Source organism: Saimiri boliviensis, chromosome 10 (genome assembly GCF_048565385.1).
Source record: "Saimiri boliviensis isolate mSaiBol1 chromosome 10, mSaiBol1.pri, whole genome shotgun sequence".
Classification (NCBI taxonomy): Eukaryota; Metazoa; Chordata; class Mammalia; order Primates; family Cebidae; genus Saimiri; species Saimiri boliviensis.
The window spans coordinates 23,775,990-23,801,353 of record NC_133458.1 but is presented as its reverse complement, the minus strand read 5'-3'; the positions used below and the strand labels follow the sequence as shown (position 1 = coordinate 23,801,353).

Sequence of the window (25,364 nt, the reverse complement as noted above, 5' to 3'; positions counted from 1 at the left end):
GTGGCCTCGGTGCGTGCTGCCAGCTGTCTCCGACAGTGTGTCAAATTATTGTCCTCATTGTTAAAAATAGGAAATATGACCAGGGCCTTTCTTCTTTTCCTTTTGCACAGTATATTCTTCTTGGAATACTATTGTCAGTTTCCCTTTCATTCCAGCCGTCCATCGTTATTCAGCATTTTCCCTGGTACCTGTCACTTGGCCTCTAACAGCTGCAATTAGACTGTAAATGTAATGAAGGGAAGGGGTGCCCTGACATGTTCAGTTCTCTAACCAAGATCGAACAACATATTCCTTAAGAAGGCTCCTGGCCAGGTGTGGTGGCTCATGCCTGTAATCCCAGCACTTTGGGAGGCCGAGGCAGGCGGATTGTCTGAGGTCTGGAGTTTGAGACTAGCCTGGCCAACATGGTGAAACCCTGTCTGTACTAAAAATGCATAAATTACCCAGGCCTGGTGGTGGATGCCTGTAATCCCAGCTACTCAGGAGGCTGAGGCAAGAGCATCACTTGAACCTGGGAGGCAAAGGTTGCCAGCATCTCACCACTGAACTCCAGTCTGGGGGAGAGAGGGTCCATCTCCAAAAAAAAAAGGTTCCTGGCAGCAGGTCCCAGGTTATTTGAGTATGAGAAGGAGTATGAGGAAAGGTGAGTTTTGTTTCTCACCTAGAGTACTGAAATGCTGGAGTAGATTTCAGAGGGTCAGGACTCAGACCTTATGATTTTTGGCCATGGCCTTTACTTTTGTTTCTGACAGCTTTATTTTCATTGGGTTGGTTCTGTTTATTGGTTCTATAGTAAGAAACATTTGACTTCTCATCTTCAAGAGGAAATCATGGCAAATATAGTATAGATGGCACTTGGTAATGGAACTGGAATCATATATGAGGTTCCTGTAGGTGGAATTCTGGTTAGGGGTTGGGGTAGGGAGGAGAGTCTCTTTTTTCATATTTCTGTTCTGACCTTACTTTTTATTTAGCTTCACTGCACCATGTGCATCAGTAATCATCTTTCTGTAGCTAGCAGGGGTTTAGAACTAATGAAAGTATTGTTTAGTTTCTAACCTCATAGCCTGTCATTGTGCCTATATTTTCATAGCCAAATCTTCCTCTCACTGACATTTCTAGTGACTCTGATGCTTTATTTTTGGTATTGTGGCTTATCTTTTGCTATCTTTGTCCTCTGTAATATGGTCATCAACAAATGTTTATTAAGCACCCCTTTTACCCCTTTGATGATATAGGGAGATTTGCTTACCTTATTAGTTTTTGACAGTTGCTTACATTTATTCTGGTTTTGACAGTTTACATTTATTAGGCTTTCACACATACTGTCTCATCTAATTGCTATAACATTTTACCAAGTAAGATCTTTTTTCCTTTTGCTCAGCAAATGTATTCTGGTATAATCATTTTCCAGGAAGTTACATTGCAGGTGGGAAGAAGTGACATAAGGAAGAAAACACGTAGTAACAGAAGTGACTTGTGTTAAGGTCATATGGGTTATTTTATACACGATCAGTGTTAATGGAATTGTGGACTGTGCGATTTAGGACTCGACATGGGACCTAAAGAAATGCTACAAAGAGAGAGGACCTCCAGATGGTAGCCCAGTGTGGCTAAAGCATAGAGGTGCATGTGTGTACCATGCGTTTATTACACATGAAGGTTTTCATTTGAATGGAGCCAGGTTAGTCAGGTCTGAATTTAATTATTGAGTACCTAATGTTGTAGCACTTCAGAATGTTCAGAAACCATTGAAAATCATCTAGTCCATCTCATATACATTATTAAAAGACATGTTCATATAGAGTAGAGTACTGCATTATTTTTTGTGTAGACTTACCTATTCCCGAAATGTGTAGAATATATCCTGGTTTCTTCTATACACATCTCCTTCGTGAATCAATTCTGCCTAGATTTTATAATCTTAAAAGGAAATATGTTGTTAAGGAAGTTATATTCTATCATTTTTGTAACTATACTGTGTGACCTTTCAAGGAGGATTTTATTAAAGGGGTAGCGTTTGTGTCAGTCTTCACGCTTTCCTTAACTCAGCAAAACTTAGCAGCATGTTTATATCTCTGTTGCAAATATTGTACAAGATAGATTTTTTTCAAATGAGAAAAAACAGTCCACAATTTTTAATTAAGGGTTGAACATGCCATTGTGTTTTTTGTTATTCCTAAGAAAAAGTATGCTCTGATTAGTTGGTAGAAACAACTGATCCAAATGGTATTTGTCTAGACACTCTGATGCCTCTGGAAAGTCCTGATGATCCAGGGTATGGATTTCTGAAGCTTCACTTGTTTTTATCAGTCAATTTCCAAGATGCCTAGAGACCATTAACATAGATAATAAATCAAGTGAGATTTAGCTGTGTTTGGTAATATGCAAAGAACTGTACTCAGAAAGAAAATGTTTAACTTACAAGAAGGAAACCAAATGTTCTAAGTGTAGATTGCTAGGGTTTTGAGGAAACCCACTCAGTAGTATCCATCTTTCCTGCTGGAGTTTTGAAACTATTGAGAAATAAGGTAGATAGTAAGCGAAATGTCACTTTCATATTGATTTAAGCCAGATTTCAGGATACCCAGCTTGAGGATCAAATGGGGCTTGCTAACTGAACATCATAATTAAACAGACTTACCCATTTAGAAAAGATGTTGGCCCACATCAGGCCTTCTCTCACTAAGCAGGGCCCTTATAGTTGAATGTACACCAGACACCACTTAACTATCTTCAGGCATTCTAGTTTCTAGGGTGGAACATGGGAGTTGCCAAGCCATCATGCCCAGCCTTTTCTTCTCAAGTTTTATCAGTTAGAGGCATTATTTCACTTCTCCTGGCGTGGGTAAAAGCTGGAGGGAGGACACAGATGACATTAGTTGAATTTCATTCTAGTGACAAGAAATACAAATGGGGGGAAGGCATTCTTCCAACATCCAAAATGATAACATCTTTTCACATTCAAAACTCTCTGAAATGAGAATGTGTCTGAAATCATCTTAATGGCAGCCTACTGGAAACCAATCATGGTGAATTGTCACTGCTGCAGTGTGTGTGAGCTTGCGTTGCTCCTCATACCATGACCCTTCAATGTTTCAGTTAATGAACTAAGCCAGGATCATTTGAGGAAAGAGTATCAGTCCTGGTAGGGATATGAAAGCCTTCTGTTTAAACCTCCTGACTGCATCAAGAAAGTATCAACTTCAAACTTTGCAGGGCAAGTATCAGCAGCCTGGAATAAATTTTTATGAGCCACCCATCTGACAAAGAGCTAATATCCAGAATCAACAAAGAACTAAAACAAATATTCATGAAAGAATAATGCAAAATAATTTTGTACATATAGAAGGTAACTATTTGCAAAGATGGTCCTACTTATGATAGTATAGGAGTCATCTAGATATGCTTGGTTTCTTTATATATAAAAGTTTCAGTAACCTAAATCTCTGTCTTTTTTTCTTTCTTCCAAAAGGAGGTCCTGATGACAACTTAATTGAAGGTGGAGGAACAAAATTTGTCTGCAAACCCGGAGCCAGAAACATTACCGTCATATTCCATCCATTACTAAGGTACGTCAAGTACTCTGATGTGCTTACTGAAGATCAATATTTTCATGATTTATGCAGCTCTGCTGAATGCCAGTTGTTGAGTCAGCATTGAAACAAGTCATGAAAGAAATTTATTCTATTTTTAGGGCCTCACTATCAAAGTTAGTCGGTTTAACAGATAATGTCAGTACCACTGAGTAGCCACTTATTTTCAGGAGTAAATACTTCCATTTAATTTTCTTTCTTTCACACTCCCTACCTCTGTCCCTCCCTCTCCCTCCCCTTATCTATCTGAGGAGTTGGCAAACTACGGCTTATGGAAAAATCTAGCCTGAACATGTATTTGTAAATCCATTTTTACTGACACACAGACATGCTCATTTGTTTATGTATTGCCCATAGCTGCTTTTGTGCTACAAGTGCACACTTTTAATTGCAACAGTACTCATATGGCCCATAGAGCCTGAAATACTTATTCTCTGGCCCTTTACAGGAAAAAATTGCCAACCCATAATTTGTCCCTCTCATTTACACCAATGACTGAGATATCCTTTGAGAATTGGCAGGTCTCTGAACAAATATGATTTATTAAAAAATCAAAGACATACACATCGAGTGTATGTTTCTGTATATTGAAAGATAATGTGATGGTGACTAGAGTGAAATCTGCTATAATGCTCAGCTTATTGTGATACCATGATTATAGGAAAGGGAGAATCCATGGTGCTTCCATTAAAGAAAAAATTTAAACCCTAAATACTTTTTAAAAGGTGCTTTTTGAGAGTGGAAGAAAGGAACAATTGATGAGTAGATAAAAAATTTCCATTTTGTGATTGAAAAGTTCTAGAGATCTGTTACATGACCAGGTGCACATGGTTAATGCTGTATGGTACATTTAAAATGAGTTGGTGATAAATTTAATATTATATATTTTTCACCACAATTTTTAAAATACACCTTTTGGGTTCCAGATATCTGATATAACATTAATTGTATGTTGTCTCTGTAAAGAACCAGTATATATTTTGTGGCATTTTCATATAATAGGCCAGAAACTCCTGGGTTTACTAAAAGTTAAGTACTTCATACTATCACCTTGCTTTTCTCAGGTCACTTTTATAAGATTTCAGGCATTTGGAATAATAGTTAAACAACTGCTGTTGAATTTGCTAGAGATAATATTATGTATATTTTCTCCAAGCATAAACAGCTTACAATTTGCCTACCTTCTCATTAACTGAGACTTATTAAATTTATGCTATTAGAACTAATTACATTCTAATCTCTTATATAGGTAAACAGTGTTTTGAATTCTACTGGATTACTTTCCTCAATTGATTTTAAATGCAAAAACACAATTATGTAAATCAAATAACAAAAACTTGACTTTCACACAATAAAAAATTTTTAAAGAAATTTTATTGACTTTAAGAAGTCTGTTTTGGCAAATTTGTAGCAAGTAAATTCATTTAGGAACCATGGGATTAAGAGAATTAAGACTACTAAGAGATTAAGAAAATTAAAACTATTTCTCTGTAGGTTTAGTTGATAAGTACTATATATCTATAAGAAGTAAATTATAACATACAGACTTTATAGGTTAAATAACATTGATTATGTATTTCAATTGACTTGGGTAATTAGTTTAGTTTTCATTGTCTTCTTCAATTATAATTGATTTCTACATAGTTAATGTTGCTAATTGTTAGAAATTGGAAAATACCTTAATCATGACAGTCATCCTGTAACCTGGATTTAATGCCGGAATTTACTGCTGAGTTGCACTGTAGTTTGGATAAATGGAATTCTTGTGCTTACATTTCTTCCCAAGTAGAGAAGAAACCCTTTAGAAGCTATTAACAGTGTTGTCAGTAACCACTTTTCAAGAGATTTTTTCCTTTTTTTTTTCCTTTTTTAACCTGAATTTAGAAGAATAAAATACACACACACACACACACACACACACACACACACACACACACGTTAGTACTTACTTTAGACTTAATAAAATGCATTTTTTTTGGTAGAAGACTGGTGGAACTGAATGTATTACAGTTCTCGACAGTTTTTGTTAGTGTTTTTCAAACTGCTTTGCTAGATAGTTGTTTCAAGGCCTGGTAGTACTCCCAGTGGTTTTACTCACTTACTTGTTTTCTTTCATTCAGAATTTTAACTTGTTATTGATTAAAACTGGAAAAAGTTTGTTGCCTGATATAGTTCATCATTCATTCTTTCTCTGTGTATCTCTTAATGGAAATTCCAAGAATATTATGTGGTCTAAAAGGTAAGTTCATTCTTTGATGAGCAGATGGCCATGATAGAGTTGAAATTCACCCGTAGACCAAATTGCAACCTTGTCAAAAACTCCTAATTGGCTTGTGGAACTTCAAATGACTAAGATCTTTTAATGTTTTCTTTTACTTTTTTCATTTGAGTTTTTATACTTGAGCATTTGCTTAGTGTTGGATTTATTATTTCTTCTAAGTTTAGAAGTTTCATTTTTCTAATTAGAAGAACCAGTGCGCTTTATCATACTAGTGTGCTTTATTAGTACTATTATAATTTAAATTTTTTCTTTTATATTCAATGAATTTCTATTGAATACTTATGATGCATATTTTCCTATTTCCAAGTTAGACGTGGTCTCTTTTTCAGATGTACTTTTATTTTTATGAGATTACGTAAATAAAATAAAATGTAGCTATGTTTTCTATCCTTTAGAATGGTCACTGCTTTTATTCTATGCTAGTTTAAGTGAGTATTAGTTAGCATTCTGTTGTTTGAAAGATAGTGTAGTATAATGGGAGACAGTGTAGAAGAATGAAAGATGGAAAAAATGAACAAGATTGCAAATTTCAAACGAAAAACATGACAATGATCTTGGTTCAGGTCTAGGCTACTTCACTTCAGTTTTACTCACTGCTTGTTAATAGACTCTGATTTTGCCACGTCCTGGGGAAACAGAGTAAGAGCATATCCTTGCAAGCTCCTCTCTTGGCAGCTGCATGGATTGTAAAAATGAAGAAGCCTGAAATCACCGCATATTGGTGAGGACATGGATCAGTGCGATCTCTTCTACCTGGTGGGAGGATGTAAATTGGTTCGGCCTCTCTCAAAACTGATTTAACATTATTGAGAAATCACATTTCCTGTTACCCAGCAATTCCCTCTCCTAATGCTACTGAATGTGTTTCTATTTGTTATCAACTGACTCATTATTTTTCCATCCCAATTTGCCAAATCTCTTTCTAATTGATTTCAGTAATTATTCTTTATTTATAACTTAGCTCATATTAAAAAATAAGTTCAGCCAGGCATGGTGGCTCACACCTATAATTCCAGCATTTGGGGAGGCTAAGGCAGATGCATCACCTGAGTTCAGGAGTTCCAGACCAGCCTGGCCAACATGATGAAACCCCAACTCTACTAAAAATACAAAAATTAGCTGGGTGTGGTGGTGCATGCCTGTAATCCCAGCTACCTGGGAGCCTTAGGCAGGAGAAGCACTTCAACCCAGGAGGCAGAGATTGCAGTGAGCTGAGATGGTGCCATTGTGCTCCAGCCCAAGCAAGAAGAGCAAAATTCCATCTGAAAAATAAAATAAAAAAGTTCCGGAGGAACTTATCACAAGTTGACTTTTATCAAATTCAAGACCTATTTACATATTTTATATATTTTTTCTTACTTGATCTCTTGGCAAGCTCAGGTTTTTTTTTCAGTGAAGAGAGAAACACTTTCAAGTGTGTGGGTTCTTCACTTTCCTTTGCTACTTTTTCCCTGTGTCTTGTGTCACTGGTACTCTATCTTCCTGAAACTTTTCATGCGACTGTTCTATACACTTCATTTATTAAAATCATTCCTTTCATAATTTTCATTCAGTTAGCAGCACATTCTTTGCGGCCTTGGGGGTTTCTATATTGACAACTTCAACCACCCTTCTAAGAATACCACAGAGCGGATTCCCATTACACTGGTTTATATATTCCCAGCAGTCATTCCTACTATCCTCTCATAAAATTATTGTACCAGGTCCTCAATTCTGGTAATCTTGCTAACTTATTTTTATACTGTTCTCGTGGTTACTATAGTTCCATTACTAGGAAATCTCACAGGATGTTAGAGCAAATACACTGACTTCTGATTTGTTCACTCCCCATTAACTCTGCTTGTCCCTTTACTTGTTTATTTAATGCTTTTCCTTATTGTTTTCTCTTTACAGTCAAGCATGTCTCCTAGAGAGTAAATTTATAAAAAGAAATGGGGTATAGTATTATCTTGCTTGCTTTAGTAATTAAACCTTTAATGAATGTTTTTAATAATAGGTTTTTTTTTTTTTTTTTTTTTTTGAGATGGAGTTTCACTGTGTTGCCCATGCTGGAGTGCAATGGGGCGATCTTGGCTCACTGCAACCTCTGCTTTCTGGGTTCAGGTGATTCGCCTGCCTCAGTCTCTGAATACCTGGGATTCCAGGCACTCACCACCACACTCATCTAATATGTTTTAGTAGAGATGGGGTTTTGCCATGTTGGCCAGGCTGGTCTCAAACTCCTGACCTCAGGTGATCCGCCCACCTTGGCCTCCCACAGTGCTGAGATTACAGGTGAGAGCCACAGTACCAGGTCAATAATAGGTCATCTAATCAGTGTGTCTACCTGTGGGTCTAAATGAACAAAACCGTATTAAAACAAAGGTTTCTACACATGCCCAGGTAGATTCCAAAATACTTTCCCCAAAATATAGACTGTGAAAATGATATAACTGATGCCTTTTTTTTCCTCCCATTGACATGTTTGCTCTCTTTCAGTTTTCTCTGGAAGGCTTTAAGACAAATGAATGAATTCATTCTGATAAATGAAACTTATGTTATGGGCCTTGATTTTGGGGAACAGAAGGAAGATATGTTAATGTTGGAATTTGAGTGACATTATTTCCCTTCTTTTGTGTGTTTCTGACATGCATTTAGGTTTCTTTCCAAAAATAATTATTTTTGAATAATTACATCATGGTAATTATTAACCGTGATCCAAATATAATAAACCTTTGGCAATGAAGTACATTTTATTGCGGTATCAACCACAATTTAACTCAGGTGACACTTTTTATTGTAATTAATATATAATGTAGTCTTTTCAGGAAATTTGAAATTACTTTGTAACTGTTATTTGTGGGGCCTATGGGGAGAAGGAGTGAGAATTTATTTTTCTCTTTGTTTTTTCATTGATTTCTTATTCTTTATTCTCCGCAAGTCTGAAAACAGATAATTTATTGTGCCTTAGATTTGTTAGTACAGTTCTTTCATGTAGCAAACACAGGTGAGAACACAAATTATTTCTTAGAAAATCTAAATGCTTGCACTTAACTAAAAGTATCATTCAGAAAATACTCTAATGCCTCTTTTTTTCTTCCTGGGCCATTAAGGCATATTGGTGGGAGTGTTGCTAAACAGAAACAAAGCCATGCCTTTGACAGGTGCACTCAGCACCTCTTAACCACAGAATCCCAGTTAAACAGGTGGAATTACCAAAGAAGATTGGCAGCATTTAATGCAGCCCATCACTTCTTTAGAAACAGTGGTTAGCTAGCACATGGCCTCTTCCCTGTGCACTGGGACAAAGCTCTCTTGCGTTCCTTCGTCTTACAGGAATATTGGCTTTATGTGATCAGGGCCCTGCCATTCTGACCTCCTTTGACCTTAATTACCTCCTTCAGAGAATATGCATTAAAATTCACAAGCAGAACAAAGTATTCATTTAAGTGGTATTTAATTATCCTTTTAGCATTGGAGCCCTATTTCAAGAAAGGAGTTTTGTATATTGTATGAGAGAGAGAGAGACTAACAGTGAAGTATTGGGACTGGGTAGAAGTGAACACATTCTACATTTTGGTGTCTGCCAAATCACCATGAGCCTTCGTTTCCCTTATCTGAACAGGAAGGAAAAACGTCATTAAGCATTTAATGACAGACAATGTCTTGGTTGGTAAAGAGTAAGGCAAGCAAGATAATAGTATACCTCATTTCTTTCCAGAAATTTACTCTGTAAGAGACATGTTTAACTAGAAAGAGAAAACTGTAAGGAAAAGCATTAAATAAACGAGTTGGTTTGTTTGGATATTGGTTTCTACCTGCTAAGTTTTGTGATTCTGTGACCGGGCACTGCTTTTTATAATATTTAGGGAATCTGAAGGCCTGGCATTTTGAAATTTAAAAGTTTATGCAACAGGTGAATTTTATAGTGTGTTGGAGAATTGTTGCTTATTTGCTTCACCTAGCTTTTAAAAGGCATTTGGCTCTTTAGGGTAATGAACACTTGGCAAGCATGAAGTAATATATTTCTTACGGGACAATTGAAGAAGAGTTATTTGTAGTCTTGTGGTGACATGGCAGAAGCAAGAGGCTGGGGATGTGGGAATCATGAAGGCATTTAAAGTTGCAAAATGTTACTGATTCTGGTTCTGTTGAACACAACTGGAATATTGACTATCTGGGCTATGAGCATTTTTCAGTAGTAATTATCCACACCTCATTAAGATCAGACATCAATTAATGGCTTTCTAGGTAGAACAAAAAATGAAATATTTATTCGTCAGTGAGGAAAGTCCTGGCATCTAGGTCAGTGAAGAAGATGACCCTCTCTTGGCAAATTGGGCTTTTGGTGATGGGCAGTATGGTTGGCTGTGTTCCATTCCTAAGACTAATAGCGGTCAGAACAAGTAGTTGTAGTCATATCATCTAATGTATAGAGAAGAATTTCTAAAAATTAGATATAGTTGCTACATGTAGAAATCACCATATTACAGCAGTGTAGAGTACTGTCTTGTGGCCTGTTTGTGAAATAGCTTTGAAATGTCTGATGAAGAGATGCTTAAAGTTAGGAGGACAGGAAGTATCTGAAACCAAACCTGGAGCAGTGAAAGCCTACAAAGGTGGTTATGCTGTTAACCAGTAATTCATGTTTCCAAAAATGATGTTTCAAAGTAAAAGACAATTGTGATTAACAATTTTATTTTATGCTTTTTGTTTTAATAATTACAGTTGTTTTAATATCACATATTGCCAATATTTCCAGATCAAAGGCATACATAACTCAATGTTATAATTAAGCACATTTTCCCTGATATTTTTCTCTTTGAAAAATGCCGTGACGTTATTCTACCCATGTCAGTTTGATGTGTACATTGATATTTATTTGGCAGAATATTATTCTCAGTGTTCACAGGTATGTGATATTTTTATACAGATGCATGTTTGTTCTTAATGAGGTAAAGCTTATGTAGACATTTTGAAAGATGTTGGTGATTAGACAGCCTAGCAAATAATGTTGTAGATCATACATTATTCATGCATGGGAGGAAATATGGCCACCTTGTTGCATTTTTATGAAACACAGCCGTTTTTCCCCCGTGCTCAAAATTATTAAATAATATTGCTAGTTTTCGGTCTGCCTGACCTAAAAGGCCTGTGAAATGCTGAGTAGTTGGTGTATATATAGATTTCAAACCCTGTATTTGAGTAACTTCTTTTGAATTAATATTATAAATGTTAAATGCTGTAAATCTTCAGACCACCTAACTTTTGGAGATTGAAACACTTTCATTGTAAACTTTTTTATTTGTATATTTTCAAAATGTATGATACATGGCTAAACACTGATCCCAACTTACTGGTAGTTTTGTAGTCAGGAGTAAAATGGAGAGTCAGTCAAGGTTTCAAACCATGTATCTATGCATATTTCAGCAATTTCTAAAGAGGTGAGGCATCCCAATCTAGTTAGCACAAAAGAATAGGCTGTTTCTCGTAAGAAACATTAGGAAAAACTGGAAATGTCAGTGGAAAGAAAAGAAACAGAAGATTTGATGTCTATTTACATATCTAAAGAGATCACTTTATGCTGAAATCATTTAAAGAGCTCAAGTTATTTTGTTATTTGTTGCTTCATAAGACTGGCTTAGAATTAGTTGGTTGGATATTTAAAGAGATTCTACTCTACACAATGAGAATTTTCAAATGAATAAGGCAACAGAAGTAGGAAAGCTTTTCTTGGAAGACAGTATTTTTTCATGGAGATGCTTATTCAGAAGCTGAATTCATGATGCAGTTAACTGGATGTTGAATTTCCAGGTCTACATTCTTTAAGTCTCTGATTGTAAGCCTTTCCAATATACTGTGCAACTTCAGAGCTCTGGTTAGATGTTTCTTCCAGTCTTGCTCATTTGAGTTACTTTTTTATACTTCAGCTTAGTGCTGATGATTACTATTGGCAGGGTCAAGAAGTGTAGTTGACTTCTGTGTCACTTCCACATTGACTTTCTTCTTTCTAACACAAGGAGACTCATGGAGCAGTTGTTAGACGAACTCCACCCCTCCCTACCATATAGTTCCTTCTATGCTCTTTCTTTTTTTCTTCTCTGCTCTTATTTTTGTATTTTTCTTTATCTTTTTCATGTCCAGTAACTGGTACATAGAGTATAACTTAAGTCTTCCAGTGCCCGTTAAAAGAAAAAGAAAACTAGTTTTCTTCTGTTCTAAAAAGCTAGTATGGGACCAACGCTGTATTTCCAGATAAGCCTAAAATCAGCATGATTTTGCTGCTGTGATTTTGCCCTATATTTAAGCAGATATTTTAGATGCAGGTTTTTGTCGCTTTATCAATTGCATTTTGTTATTATCAATTAACATTATTAGCAACTTACATATAAAAGGCAGTAGAAAAGACTATTCAGAACAAAATGCTGTGTGATTTGTATGCTGCTTTTTATGTATTCTGAACATGTATTAGTCTTTTAGACTGCAGTAGCCAAAATATGCTTATTCAGCATTCAATGAAATATGTTTATGTCCAGCCACAGGGCCATTTACATCTGATTTTGAAATCTAAATTGATAATGTAATTTGGTGTTAAAAATAACATAGGCACACCTGGGGGGAAATACAATCTCTCCCTTTGATAACGTATATTCCTTTGCGTGTTGGCTATGCATTGTTTCTTAGTACAATTTGGAAAATTATTTTATCATTCCCCTTGCTCCTCAGAAAACAGAAAGACACGCACACACACGCCCTCTCATACTGACTTTATTCTGTTTCTGTTTTGCATTTTGTCACTGGGCCTTCTATATAATGCCAAAGACTCTTATTTGTTCATAATTGTCATTTGAACATTTGATCATTAATATTGCCTACTGTGTTTTTAAAAAATGTGTCATCCTGCCAGTGAAATATTTTTCATTTCATGGTCGTAAAATCTCTTTCTATTGTCCTTTTGTAGTTAAACAGAAATAAGCCCCAAATAAAACAACGATATTTTTTCTCAGGACTTTATTATTTAGTAACTGAGAAAGAAAACTTCTTTGATTCAGCAAGATAAGTAAGAACAGCCAGCTAGAAAGAAAAGAAAGGTGGAAGCATCATAAAGATTTAGTTTTTAATTACCCTAATTTTCATTTTTTGGTAAAAGTAGTGATTATGAACCTGGGAAGTACTGGGTCTGACTTTTGTGTTGCACTTAAAATAGTTGCTAGATGTTTGATGTTTTCATCTTGTTTTTATTAGTTGTGAAAAAATAGTAATTTTGACAATTACTGTTTTTAAACTTAGTGAGCATTCTTTAATCACTATTTCTATAAAATACGACATTGTAAATAGGTGAGAAAGTATTCGATAATGTTAAGAAGAAAAAAAAAACTAATGCTAGCAAGTTTCTAGACTATCACTCTTTAGTGAAAAAATATGGAAATATGTTACTTAATTGAACTCTGAATTCAGAATCTATAAATTTTTAAAAATCTTTTAAAATATTTATTGAGATATACATATACATTCAAATGTATAAATCTTTACATATATTTTTGAATAGTTGTATCTTTGCATGAATTTGTACATATATATATACAAGTGTCACCATGATTCTAATCAACGTATAAGACATTGACATGGATCATTTTCAGTACCCTCGAAGACTTGCTTATATTGACAGTCAATCCGCTTCCCTGAGAGGTAACCATTATTGCGAATTCTATCCCCACAGATAGATTGGTGTTGCCTATGGTTTAACTTCATTTGAATGGAATCACATAGTATGCCCTCCTTGGTGCCTGACTTCTTTTCCGTGACATGATGTCTACGTTAATCATCCATAGGCTAACACTGATTTCTTTGTTAGTCATTGTGTCAATATACTACTGAAATTAGCAATTATAAAATATAATATTTCATCATTATTTTGGAATAAAAGAACTTTTAGAATCTTATGGTCCTAAAAACTGCTCACAATTTAAACTTCTTCTAAATAACTTTCCATGAAATCTTTTGGTTTCCTGTCTTATAGGGCCAAGGAGGTTGTCAGTTCAGTAAGAGATGTCGGGGGTGGGGCAGTGTCCAGCAGGGCAGTGAGCCAGTGTAGCTGGAAGCCATATTCTTCCCGTGATAGATGTAAACTGTTTCCTACAACTTTGGTAGTAAAAGCCAGGGAAGCAAAAATTAATTGATGTGTTTCCTAGACTTAGGGTTTTCTGATCAGTCAGTGAAAAGATAATTGGCAATTAATGTGAGTTGCTACTTTTATGAAAGAAGAAAAGGGATTTTTCTTAGAATTAAGATCCATCAATTTTAAAGAAAGATAATTGGCAACTTAAAATTGACATGCTATTTTTTATTTCTTAAAAAAAAAAAAAAAAAAAAAAAAAAAAAAAAAAAAGATCTCGCTGTGTTGCCCAGGCTGGAGTGCAGTGGCTGTTCAGAGGTGCAGTAATAGTACACTGTGGAATTCATGTTCTTAAGCCAACATGAATATATAGACTAGTTTTTGGAGACCGTAAATTCAGTCCAAGAGGGAGGAGAGAAGCTTGACATGAGGGATTAGCCAAGAGCCAGATGCAGAATTGTCACAGGAAGCCATGAGCAGGTATGGACTCAATCGAGAGACTCTAACGTAATTGTAGTCCGTTCAGAATTTACATTGATTGACTGTAAATCAAATGGTTCTTGTCCCTAACAGGCAGTCACTAAAAACGTTTTGAGTAAATGAGCAAATGAATTGAAGATAAGTGGTGGGGCAGTTTTAAATGTATAAGGCAAATTGGTTGTATATTGAATATTCTTTCAGTATGTCTGCAGAATCTTTCATTATAATTCTTGAATATTAAAAGATACTTTTTATATTCAAGATATAATTCTTCAATATTGAAAGATACTTTTTAACCTTTTTATACTGTCCTGAGTGCATATATATACACACACATACATATGCATACATACTCATTGCCTTCACTTTACCTAGTTGATTATTAGAACATATTCTGTACAGTTACATTTATCACAGCCACCTTGTTTTTCAAGTTTTAGTACATCTGCAGCCTCTCCTGGTGGCCATTAGTATCACTGTCAGCTGCAATGCTTTGCCAATCCCCCGAAGCTTTCTTACTCTGACCAGTGTGCTGAAGGTGTGGGCATTGGTGAAGCTATCAGTATCTTTTTTTGCATATTCTATTTATTTTTGCTTTTTTCATCAGTGAAAAATGGTAGAACATCTTTTCAATGTAAGAGTGGAAATAAGAATAGTAAAGAAAATTGTACAAAAATAGGCCACTAAATTTATTCTTCAGCATGAAATTAGAAATGCTGAACAGCTTGAGAGAGGTATATCAATGCTCAGAAATGCATCTAAGAGAATCTACAGTCCTTTTTTACTTTGAAGCTTTTAAGAAAATTGATATGAGGATTTCACTGAAGATTAAAAAGAAACCAACTTCCTTCTCTGAACGTTGGAGATGTCTGCTTTGTAAGCCTCAACTCATTACATTTTCTTTTTTACATGTTTTTGATTGACATGTTCATTTTAAAGATGCAACTTCAACATTCAATGGGAGTTGACAGTATTTAAACTGAATTTTGGGGCAAAATTCTTCAGTTTAGTCATAGTTTTCTGTTATTTTTCATTCATTCTTTTTTTTCTAGCAAATGTTCACTGAGTGTTTACTGTGTGCCAGACACTGTCCTTGGCTTCATGGAGGCTATGTTCCTAATAAGGTTATTGTGGTAATTTGAGAATAACAGAAAATCCGTGACAAAGGAGCCCATCATTCCACTGGTGCTAAATTTCCTTGTTCACACTTAGAAGATGATCTGTTGAAGAGATGCATCTCTTTTTATGCCATTCCTTTTTCAGTGGCAGTTTCACCTCTGGGTCTTCATCCCACTTCCCTCCATCCTCTTTGGAATCCAGATCAAAAAATCGTGAAGTCCTACTTAGAAGACCCTTGTCCGTCTTAGCCCACACATCTAGTGTTAGTGATTTCTACAAGTTCTATTTTATAAACATGTCTCAAATTTATCCGTTCCCTTCTTTCCATACTTGTTGCCATTGCTGTAGTTGCTCAGCTTCCAAGTTGCTTTCTGCTACTCCAAACCTAACCCTCTTTAATCCATCTTCTGCACTTCTCCCAGAGTGATCATGTCACTCCCCTCCTTCGTTGTGATTTCTTATCCCCAGCCCTTGAAGTGGAATTCCTTGTGGTAGAATAGAAGGCCTGCCTTTCTGACTTTATGTACACTGCTCTCAGGCCCACCTTGTACTCTTAGAACCATGAACCCTTTCTTTTTTTCAGGTCTGTCATGCCATTTTCAAAATTACTTTCTTTCTACCAAAAATATATCTACCAACACCGACCTTTGACCTCCTTCATTATCCGAAAGACATTTTATTCTTCAAGAATCAGCTCATATATCCCCTTTTCTTACAGCTTTTTCCTGTGCCTACTCCTACCCACCCTTACATAATGTAAGTGGATCACTGTCTCCTTTTAAAAAATTGTTGTGATTTTGGCATATTTTTATTGTAACCCTTGGCACACTGTCTTGAGATGACTCAAGATAGAACACAGATGTTGTTTGGTGTGTTAGTCAGGGTTCTCTAGAGGAACAGGACTAATGGAATAGATAACAGGGAGTTTATTATTGTCTGACATGATCACAAGGTCCCACAATAGGCCATCTGCAGGCTGCGGAGCAAGGAGAGCCAGTCCAAGTTCTAAAACTGAAGGACTTGGAGTCCGGTGTTAGATAGCAGGAAGCATCTAGCGCAGGAGAAAGATGTAGGCTGGGAGGCTAGGCCGGTCTCTCTTTTCACATTTTTCTGCCTGCTGTATTCTAACTGCACTGGCAGCTAATTAGAATATGCCCACCGAAATTAAGGGTGGGTTTGCCTTTCCCAGCCCACTAACTCAAAAGTTAATCCTCTTTGGCAACACTCTCACAGACATGTGCAGGATCAGTGCTTTGTATCCTTCAATCCAATCAAGTTCATACTCAGTATTAACCATCCGAAGTCTACCCTTGTCAACTTGTACCCCTATACATCCTGAGATCATACACAATCTTAAAATAAAGACAATAATAAGGTCATAATTATGCTTAACATAATACAACTATCCTTTGTACAACTGGAAACCCAACAATCGTAAACCCAAAAGCTACTACTTAAAGTTAACAATACTTCAATGCTGATGTGAAGTCAATAAATCTTAAGTCATAAAGGAAAAAGGAAATACAATGAAGAAATTTTCTTAATGCAAGAGTATACATGCACAAACATGTTTTTAACAAAAGGAGGAGGAAATACTCGTGATAATTACAGTCCTCAGCTCTGCAGCTGGTCACGTGGTCATAGCTGGTATCGATGACTACTTCCTTTCCCCAATGCACAGTTACCCTGGTAAAAGGCCAGCTGTCTCCTTGGGGAAGTATGGGAGAAAGATTTACTGCATAAATTGTCAATAATGCAGTGGGGTCCTTCCTCAAGGGGACCTGGCCTCCCCTTTATTCAAGGGGTTCTGGGTCTGTAACCTGGCTCAAGTCTGAAAATAGATTGAGTGGCTGTAATTCTCTTGTTCTTGTAATTCAAATTAGTCTTTTGTCCATTTGACCTAGAAGTTTTCTACTTACGTAAATTAAGTAGGAATGTAGTAGGCTTCCTGTCATTTTCATTTCTAGGAACACTGTGATTAATTAGCCAATGCTAGAGTGCTACAGAAATCAGACTATTCTGATTGCGGCTCTGCCCCTGCTGTCTATTACGGTAGCTCTGACCACCTTGCCTTTGATGGTCAAGTGCCATCACTTGGCCCCTGCCACCTTGGGATGCAGTAATTCCCATTGTATTTAAATTTTGTAGTTGAGTGACTGCAGTTCCCATGGTTAGATCTGTTAGAACTTTATTCCTTTGATCATGATGTTTACTTAAATATGTAAAGTATACAATAGCATTAATGGCTAACATTTAAAAACGATTTGCAAAATACTTGAAAATATATTGTCTTCTTTGGTCCTCATACCAACCCTAAGAAACCAGCTTGAAGGAGTCATGTTATTTCTGTTTTATAGTTGAGGTTTGGACATGCAGTTTCTTGTTTAAAGTGACATGGTATTAGAGGCAAAACTTAAAACCTGTGAATCTGAGTCTAAATCCTATGTTTCTGCACTGTGTTGGATCTGGAGCCTGGGCATGAAGAGAGCCGTTCCCTGGTACTCCATAGGCTACACCACAAGGGGGTTCAGGGATCTAGGCCACTTCCATGTGGTGCCCCCCCGCCCCCAGCCCACACACACCTAGGCCCTCAGAGTCTTTTCATTTAGTAAGTGCACGAGAAAGATGGGATTGTAGAACTCTCTTTTAAGCATCATTTCCTTCATTTTTCTGTATTTCCTGTAGTGCAAATCATATAAAGTTCAGCAAGCCACATGCTTGGTCATAGCTATATATATATATATATATATCCCTTTCATCTTTGTGTTTTCCTTCTCTCTACTTGATTCCCTTTTCCTCCTCCTTCACCTGCTGAATTTGTACTCATCCCTCAGCAACATCTTTTCTGGGGAGCCTTCTGCCCCCTCTCTTGCTTCTCCTCTTCTCTCAGTCGTTCCTTTCTTTTTCCTCTGTGCCCTTGTGGAATCTAGCAAATTATTTCCTGAGTTATTGTTCTCATATGTTTCTCCCTCATAAAGAAGATGCTAGGGATCTTTTTTTTGGGGGGGGGGGGCTTTGAGTACCTAGAACTTGAGTGATTTTTAGCACACACTAGATTCTCAGTAAATATTTGGTGAGTGAATCAATGATGTGACATTTTCATGGAAATTAAGGTCATATAGTTCTCACTGTCAGAACTAGGATATCAAGAACAGACAACTGGTTGTTAGGAAACCACACACAATTCATGGTTCTGGTTTTGTGCTCCTGTGTGCCTTCAGATCTTTGCCCTCTAAAACAGAATTGCATCCAGTGTTTCTTCTTAGAGTTGCTTTTGATATCCAAATAGACAAATTAGAAATACGCACTTCCAAATGTATTTTGTGATAAAGTTATTTAAAGAAGACTTCTAATTTAGGTTGTTGTAAAGATGAGGCTGAAGCAGAGAAAGAAGGTGTCTTATTTTGCAATCTTTAGTGCTTTTTGTTAGCTGGCAGACTGCCTATGTTTGATTAAAAATGATAGTCTGTAAACTCCTTAAGTTAGACCATTAATTTCTTATGACAGCACATGAAGTTTCTCCTCTCTTCTCTCTGAACCCAAGCACACGTATCAGAGGAGCCTCCAATGTGAGACATTTGTTTAACGTTGCCTGTCAGAAAAGGTGCTACAACAAGTCAGTCAGGTTTGGAGTTTGCAAACATACTTCCACCTTACTGTACATCACAAAGGCTGTCAAAAATTTCATGTCCTTATATTTTTTCTTTTCTCTAGAAGAAAAACCATTACAGATGTAAATGTTAAGAGAAATTTCGTCATGGGCTTTGGAGCTTCTGCAGGAAGTATTTTTCATAGTTTGGATGATTGGAAGGAGGAGGCCTCTGCTGACACATTTGCAATCTTTCCAGCATTTTGTGTGAACTTTATGGTGTACTAAACTACAGGAGACTAGATATTTTTTCTTCTGAGTAATATTTATATCTCATGTTTTTGTTTTCTCCTTTCTCTGAAAATGAAAGTGCAAGCTTTTTCAAATGACCTTGATAGTTCTGAAATTTCTGTTTTTCTTTTAGTGTCTTCTCAGTCTTCTAGATGCTTTCCACTAAGCCCATTTCTGGGAATTATCCACATGTGTCCTTACTTGGGAGTTGGATGAAATATATGGATGTGTGGTATACATATTTCAGATATTATTTTATTTGATGGATGTTGAATAATTACTAAGAGAGAAACCAGTTGCTCTGCAAAATATAATTAGCAACACCAGCTCTGGAGAAGTTCACATTTGGTTGTGAGAAAGCTAGTGGTATGCCCTCTGCGAAGGAGAGAAAGGAAAGATGGATGCATTTCTAATGCAATCAGGAAACCCCCTCTATAATTTAAATGTATTAGCATATTCTAAGAAACCCTGGTATTTAAATGTTCCTAAGACAGCTCAAAGTCTTTCCCAAACAGCGTGATTAAATTAGTTGGAACACATTGAAACTGCACACATGCTCCTCAGTGGATCAGCATTATCAATACTCATTTTCATGGCAAATGCCAGGAAAACCATCACTGAAGCCATAAGGAGTCAGATTACTGATGCAGTCTTAATGATTTTGCTTGCATTGCTCATATCCAGTTTGTGACTAAATGTTTGACGCCATGCAAACACTGGATTTTGCAAACATTAATGTCGTTTCCTACTTGTATGTAGAAATAGCAGTGAGCATATGTCTTGAATGCTTTTATTTTATATTATATACAAGAAAATAAAAGTTTTTAAATGTTCTGAAGTCTGGGCATATTAGGATAATATGACTAATTATCTAAGGGTACATTCTGAGTCTTGAAATTTGCATATGTATTGCAAAGGTCACAATCAACTCAAATAAATAATAAGAGGAGCTAAAATTATTGAGCCCTAGTGGTGAGCTTAGCTATGTTATAAACACTTTGCACATATTATCTAATTTAGTATTTTTAGCAACTCTTTGCACTAGGAAATAGCATCACCCCCATTTTATAGCTCTGGATTACCAGAATCAAACAGCCTAATGAGAGCCATCATGGAAGATGTCTGCTTCATAAACAGTTCTCCTGTTAGGTTAAAATACATGATTTTTCTGTAAAAAAAAAAAATTGAGATGAAAAGATAAAATATGACCAGCCCTGCGTGCCAGAGACTTCCCAGGCCAGGTCAAGATGAGCTCCTCAGAAAACTTGATTATGTTGGTCCAGCCCAGTCACTATGCCCTTCTATTTTTTTTTTTTGAGACGGAGTTTCGCTCTTGTTACCCAGGCTGGAGTGCAATGGCGCGATCTCGGTTCACCGAACAGTTCTGCGCCGCCCGGGAATATTTTTTTTGCTTATAAAAGATAAGCATCTAGAAATAGTTGGGCCAATGTAGAAGAAAACATTATGTATTTAATGGGCTAATATAGATGTAATTATGTGTATAACTTAAAGACTTTTAAATATATTTACCCAAGGTAAAATTTCAAGTCTACTTAAAATTAATTTATTTAAAAGAAAATTGATCTATACAGATTAGGGATGTCTCTATTGCTGAAGAGGAGCACTTGAATATTTTTAGAATACAATATTGCAATTTCCCTTTTCACTTTGGGTCTTGGTAGGAAGCGTAACGAAAATGTTCAACAACCTCACATGCTGACTACAGGACTATGTCCTTTGTAAACGTTCTATAATGACACTATGTTCTGGAGAGGATACACTTCCTTGCATTTTGTGGCATTACATTATTTCTCAAATGACTTCTGCCTTTTTTTTTTTTCTCTCAAATGACTCTTCTTCTTTCTTCCATGAGGTATATGAAATACAATATTGTTCTCAAACATTTTAGTCTTCATGAATCAACTGTTGTGAATCAGCTCTAAACACATACATCCCCTGATGTGTGATACATTTCTTATTCCTTATTTTATAGTAGGATGATATACTGGGTACCATAAAAGGGGAGGAAGACAATTATGACTTGAACAGACTGTATGTTAGTGCCACCTTTGAACCTTAGTCTTATATGAGGAGGAGTAGGTACATCCACATATTTATTTGGAAAAGGTTGAATAAAGGATTTGCAGTTTGATTCAGAAACATCATTCATTTTTAAAATTTATTTACTAGCTTGTGCCTTTCTGAAAAGACTGTGAAACAGTTGCCTGAATATTTCATTTGAGGGACAGCTAAAAACAGAAGTTGTAGAAAAACAATGTTGGCAATCATTCATGAAAGGAAAGCAATGAACGCATTTTTCGTACTCATTTCTCTTGAAATACCTGTGCTTTTCCATTTAGTGCCTTTAATATCACAAAGAAAGATCAAAGGGTTGATTTTTGTCTATGGTGGATTGCACTAAAGCTTGAGTAGACTTTTTTGGTAGTTTCATAAGTCTCAGTATACCACTCATTAAGGGAAAAGTCATTTTGGCTTTTTAATTTAGTTGGGCTTTTTCTTGAGCTTATTTTAAAATAATAATATTTTCTCCTCTTTTAAAAATTACTGGTATTGCAAACCCTTGTTTATAATTTCTTCCTAATGTTTGCAAAATCCTCCTGAAGATACTTATGGTTCTATGGAATTCCTCTTCTCCAGATATTGACAGAATCATTCAACATGCCTGAAGCTTCATGATTACTTTTCCAGCACCACTTTCTTTGCACTTTATCATTGCGTTTAGTTATGTTGCATCTAGTTTTCAATATACACATGATAGGGTTCATAGCCCAGCCAACTGGAATGAATTTGATCGCTAAGCATTTCACAGGCTGGCTCTGCAACATATTCTGCCAGACCCAGTAATGTGTGAAGCATTACTACTTTTTACCAGTGATTATTTATAACTTTGATTTCTGCCTTGCTCATTTGTGTTCTTAAAGAAGGGAGGGAATGGTGTGCCCTATCAGAGTGTTTCTCTTGGCTTTCCTTCATGTAAACCTCACTAATAATTTCCGTCGCCACCTTCTGTGTCGTTTCTTTTGAGCAAAAGGAGAAGTAGTGGAGTTAGGTTGAAAGTCGTGCTTTGCTTTTCAGAAGAGAATGCTCTCAGAAGCGCTGGTGTAGTCCCCACACCTTACATCTATGGCTGCCTGATAGTGGCTTGAAGTGAGCATTTAGAGGGAGAATATGGCTTGGTAGGAATGTATCTCATTCAGTATTTTTTTGTTGTTATTGGAATGAACCTCAGTAAATGATTTTAAGAGCATAATTCTTAGAAGTTATGATGGTACGTGACTGAATAAGAACCTAGTTAATGTTGTATCACTACTTCGGGGAAAAGTAATTTTAGCTCAGTATTTCAGGAGTAAGAGAAAGTTTATATTCCTAAGATTTAGTTATTTTCTAGGTTTTTATCCTTTTATAAATATACAAAACTATTCAAAACAGACTTAGTTAATACTCTGAACCAGCTTATAATACACTCTTTTATTTGATTATTTTTCCTTTATTTTTCAGTCTGGTAATTGAATTTTATGGTCATATGTATGTTCCCTAGTCTAGAGAGTTATCTTACATGGCATGATTAGCAGTTGTGTGTGAAATGATTATGTGGCAATATTACTGGTGAATTACAGCTACTCTAAACGCTGTATGTTTTCGCTTGAGAACATTTGCTCTGGAATATATTTCTGGCACTGAGAAGGAAAAAAAAAAGCTTGGTGATAGCATGCAGCCAGAATTTAAATTGTGAAATGGAGCCCTAAACTCAATTGTACCTTCCACTGGTGGCAACTTGAGATTGTACATTTTCTTTCTCGAATGAAAATTGTGCCCTTTTAAGAATACTTAATAAACTTTTAATCTTAATATTAAATTAGTGTTTTTTAATAAAAAGAACCAGAAGTTTACATGGCGTGTGTTTATGTCTGTATATTATTATACAAAGGATGTAAATTATAAGCCCTAATTCATACCACTTCAAATTAATAGAGTAGCTGTTTCAAGGTCCCTAACTATAGTAGTTATACCTTGGAATGAGGAGGTGAATCTTATTAAGACTTTATACTAATAATCCTGGATGACTTTGTATTGAAGCCCAAATTTGGAGAAGTGGTCCCACCATAAGATATAATCAGTAACCTACCCTGCTAAGATATTCACTGTTTGGATACTAACTGCACAGTAACTGCAGTGGAAGAAACAAAGCAGATGTAAAGCCAGGGACATATTACTATTTTCTAGGTTATTTTATTCCATTATAGAGAGAAACTGTTCATTTAGGATTATAAATAGAGCTTTTTAGTACATACTGAGATTGGTCAGTTTTATTTTTTGAACTGGCATTTATTGTATGTCATCAAAGAAAGAAAGAAGGAGGGAGTTTTCTCAGTGATTTAATTATTATGACTGTGCAAGTTTCTTTGAATATGCATAAACTACTCATATAAGAAGGAAAAAAATGCGAAGGAAGTCATACACCACATATCCCTCAGTTTCTGTCCAACTAAGACCTCAGTGTTCTGTAATAAAAAGTCCCTTTCTACTTACTCCCAGCATTTGATGGAAATGATTGACAGCATGTATAGCGCCTTCTGCTCTTTAGGGTCTAGGTCAAGGAAGACATCATAGCTAAGAAAATCAAAACTCAGAACTGAAGCAGAAACTTTTCATTCAAACTTGAATAAATCTAAAGGAAAAGGATGTTACATTTTCAAAAAATTAAAAATCAAAACAAAATGAGAAAAAAAAAACACCTATAGTATCTGTAGCACTACAGATTTTGTGTTTATTTCAGAAAAACATCATGATTCATTAGTCTGAAAAATTATCACATTATCATAAGAAAAGAATTGTTGACTTTAATGGAAATAGGTTTTGGATCACTTACGATATGAATAAATGCTTAGCCTCATTGCGTTCAACCGGGATTCAGAGATACAGATTGCTTGTTCATTGCATAGAAAGATTTTAAAAATTACTTTGAGGACTTTTATCTGATACTAGAGTTGCCCGGAAGAACCACACCTTGTAACTCAAACTATACTTATTACTATATTTTTTGAGATGGAATCTCGCTCTGTTGCCCATGCTGGAGTTCAGTGGCATGATCTTGGCTCACTGCAACCTCTGCCTCCCAGGTTCAAGGGAATTTTGTGCTTCAGCCTCCCAAATAGCTGGGATTACAGGCACATACCACCACACCTGGCTAGTTTTTGTATTTTTAGTAGAGACAGGATTGTTGGCCAGGCTGATCTTGCACTCCTGACCTCAGGTGATCTGCCCGCCTCAGCTTCCCAAAATGCTGGGATTTCAGGCATGAGCCACCATGCCCGGCCATACTTCAGACTCTAGAAGGCAGGTGCCACGTAGTAGATTGATTCTCATTATTGGCTTAGAAATAAATGGAAACTCTAGTTGATTTTCTTTTTAAGTAATCTGGCTGTGATGTTGATGGTTTATAACTGCCTTTCTCCCACTGACACTGACAGTAAATATTTTCCATGTAGTTGAAAAGCTACCAGCTTAAGTATTAACATTTATAATAGAGGAATGTATTTTTAAAAATATTTACATATGAAAAAATATGAATAATATGTTGATATATTAATATCAACATTAATATTAGACAGATCAATGAGACAGAAAATTAACAACGATATTCAGGACTTGAACTCAGATCTGGAACAAGTAAATGTAATTAACATTTATAGAACTCTCCACTTTAAATATACAAAATATACACTCTTATCAGTACCACATCATATCAACTTAGAAGTTTAAAAGAAATCTTGGTTGGCTCCTTGTTTGCTATTCTCTTCCCTCATTTTCTTTCATGTCTCTATTATTAAGGACAATTATAGGCATACCCATATTTAGACTGCATTCTAGCCCGGGCAATAAAGCAATACC

The 25,364-nt window shown here is 36.0% G+C and overlaps 1 protein-coding gene across 1 annotated transcript in view; it reads left to right on the top strand.

The window, feature by feature from the left end:
- EXOC4 (exocyst complex component 4) overlaps window positions 1–25,364 on the top strand; it is a 797,583-nt gene that overhangs the window by 365,527 nt on the left and 406,692 nt on the right. The window contains exon 10 of the mRNA XM_003920983.4: window positions 3,476–3,572. Coding sequence (XP_003921032.1) covers window positions 3,476–3,572 — 97 coding nt within the window. The remainder of the gene's footprint in view (window positions 1–3,475; window positions 3,573–25,364) is intronic.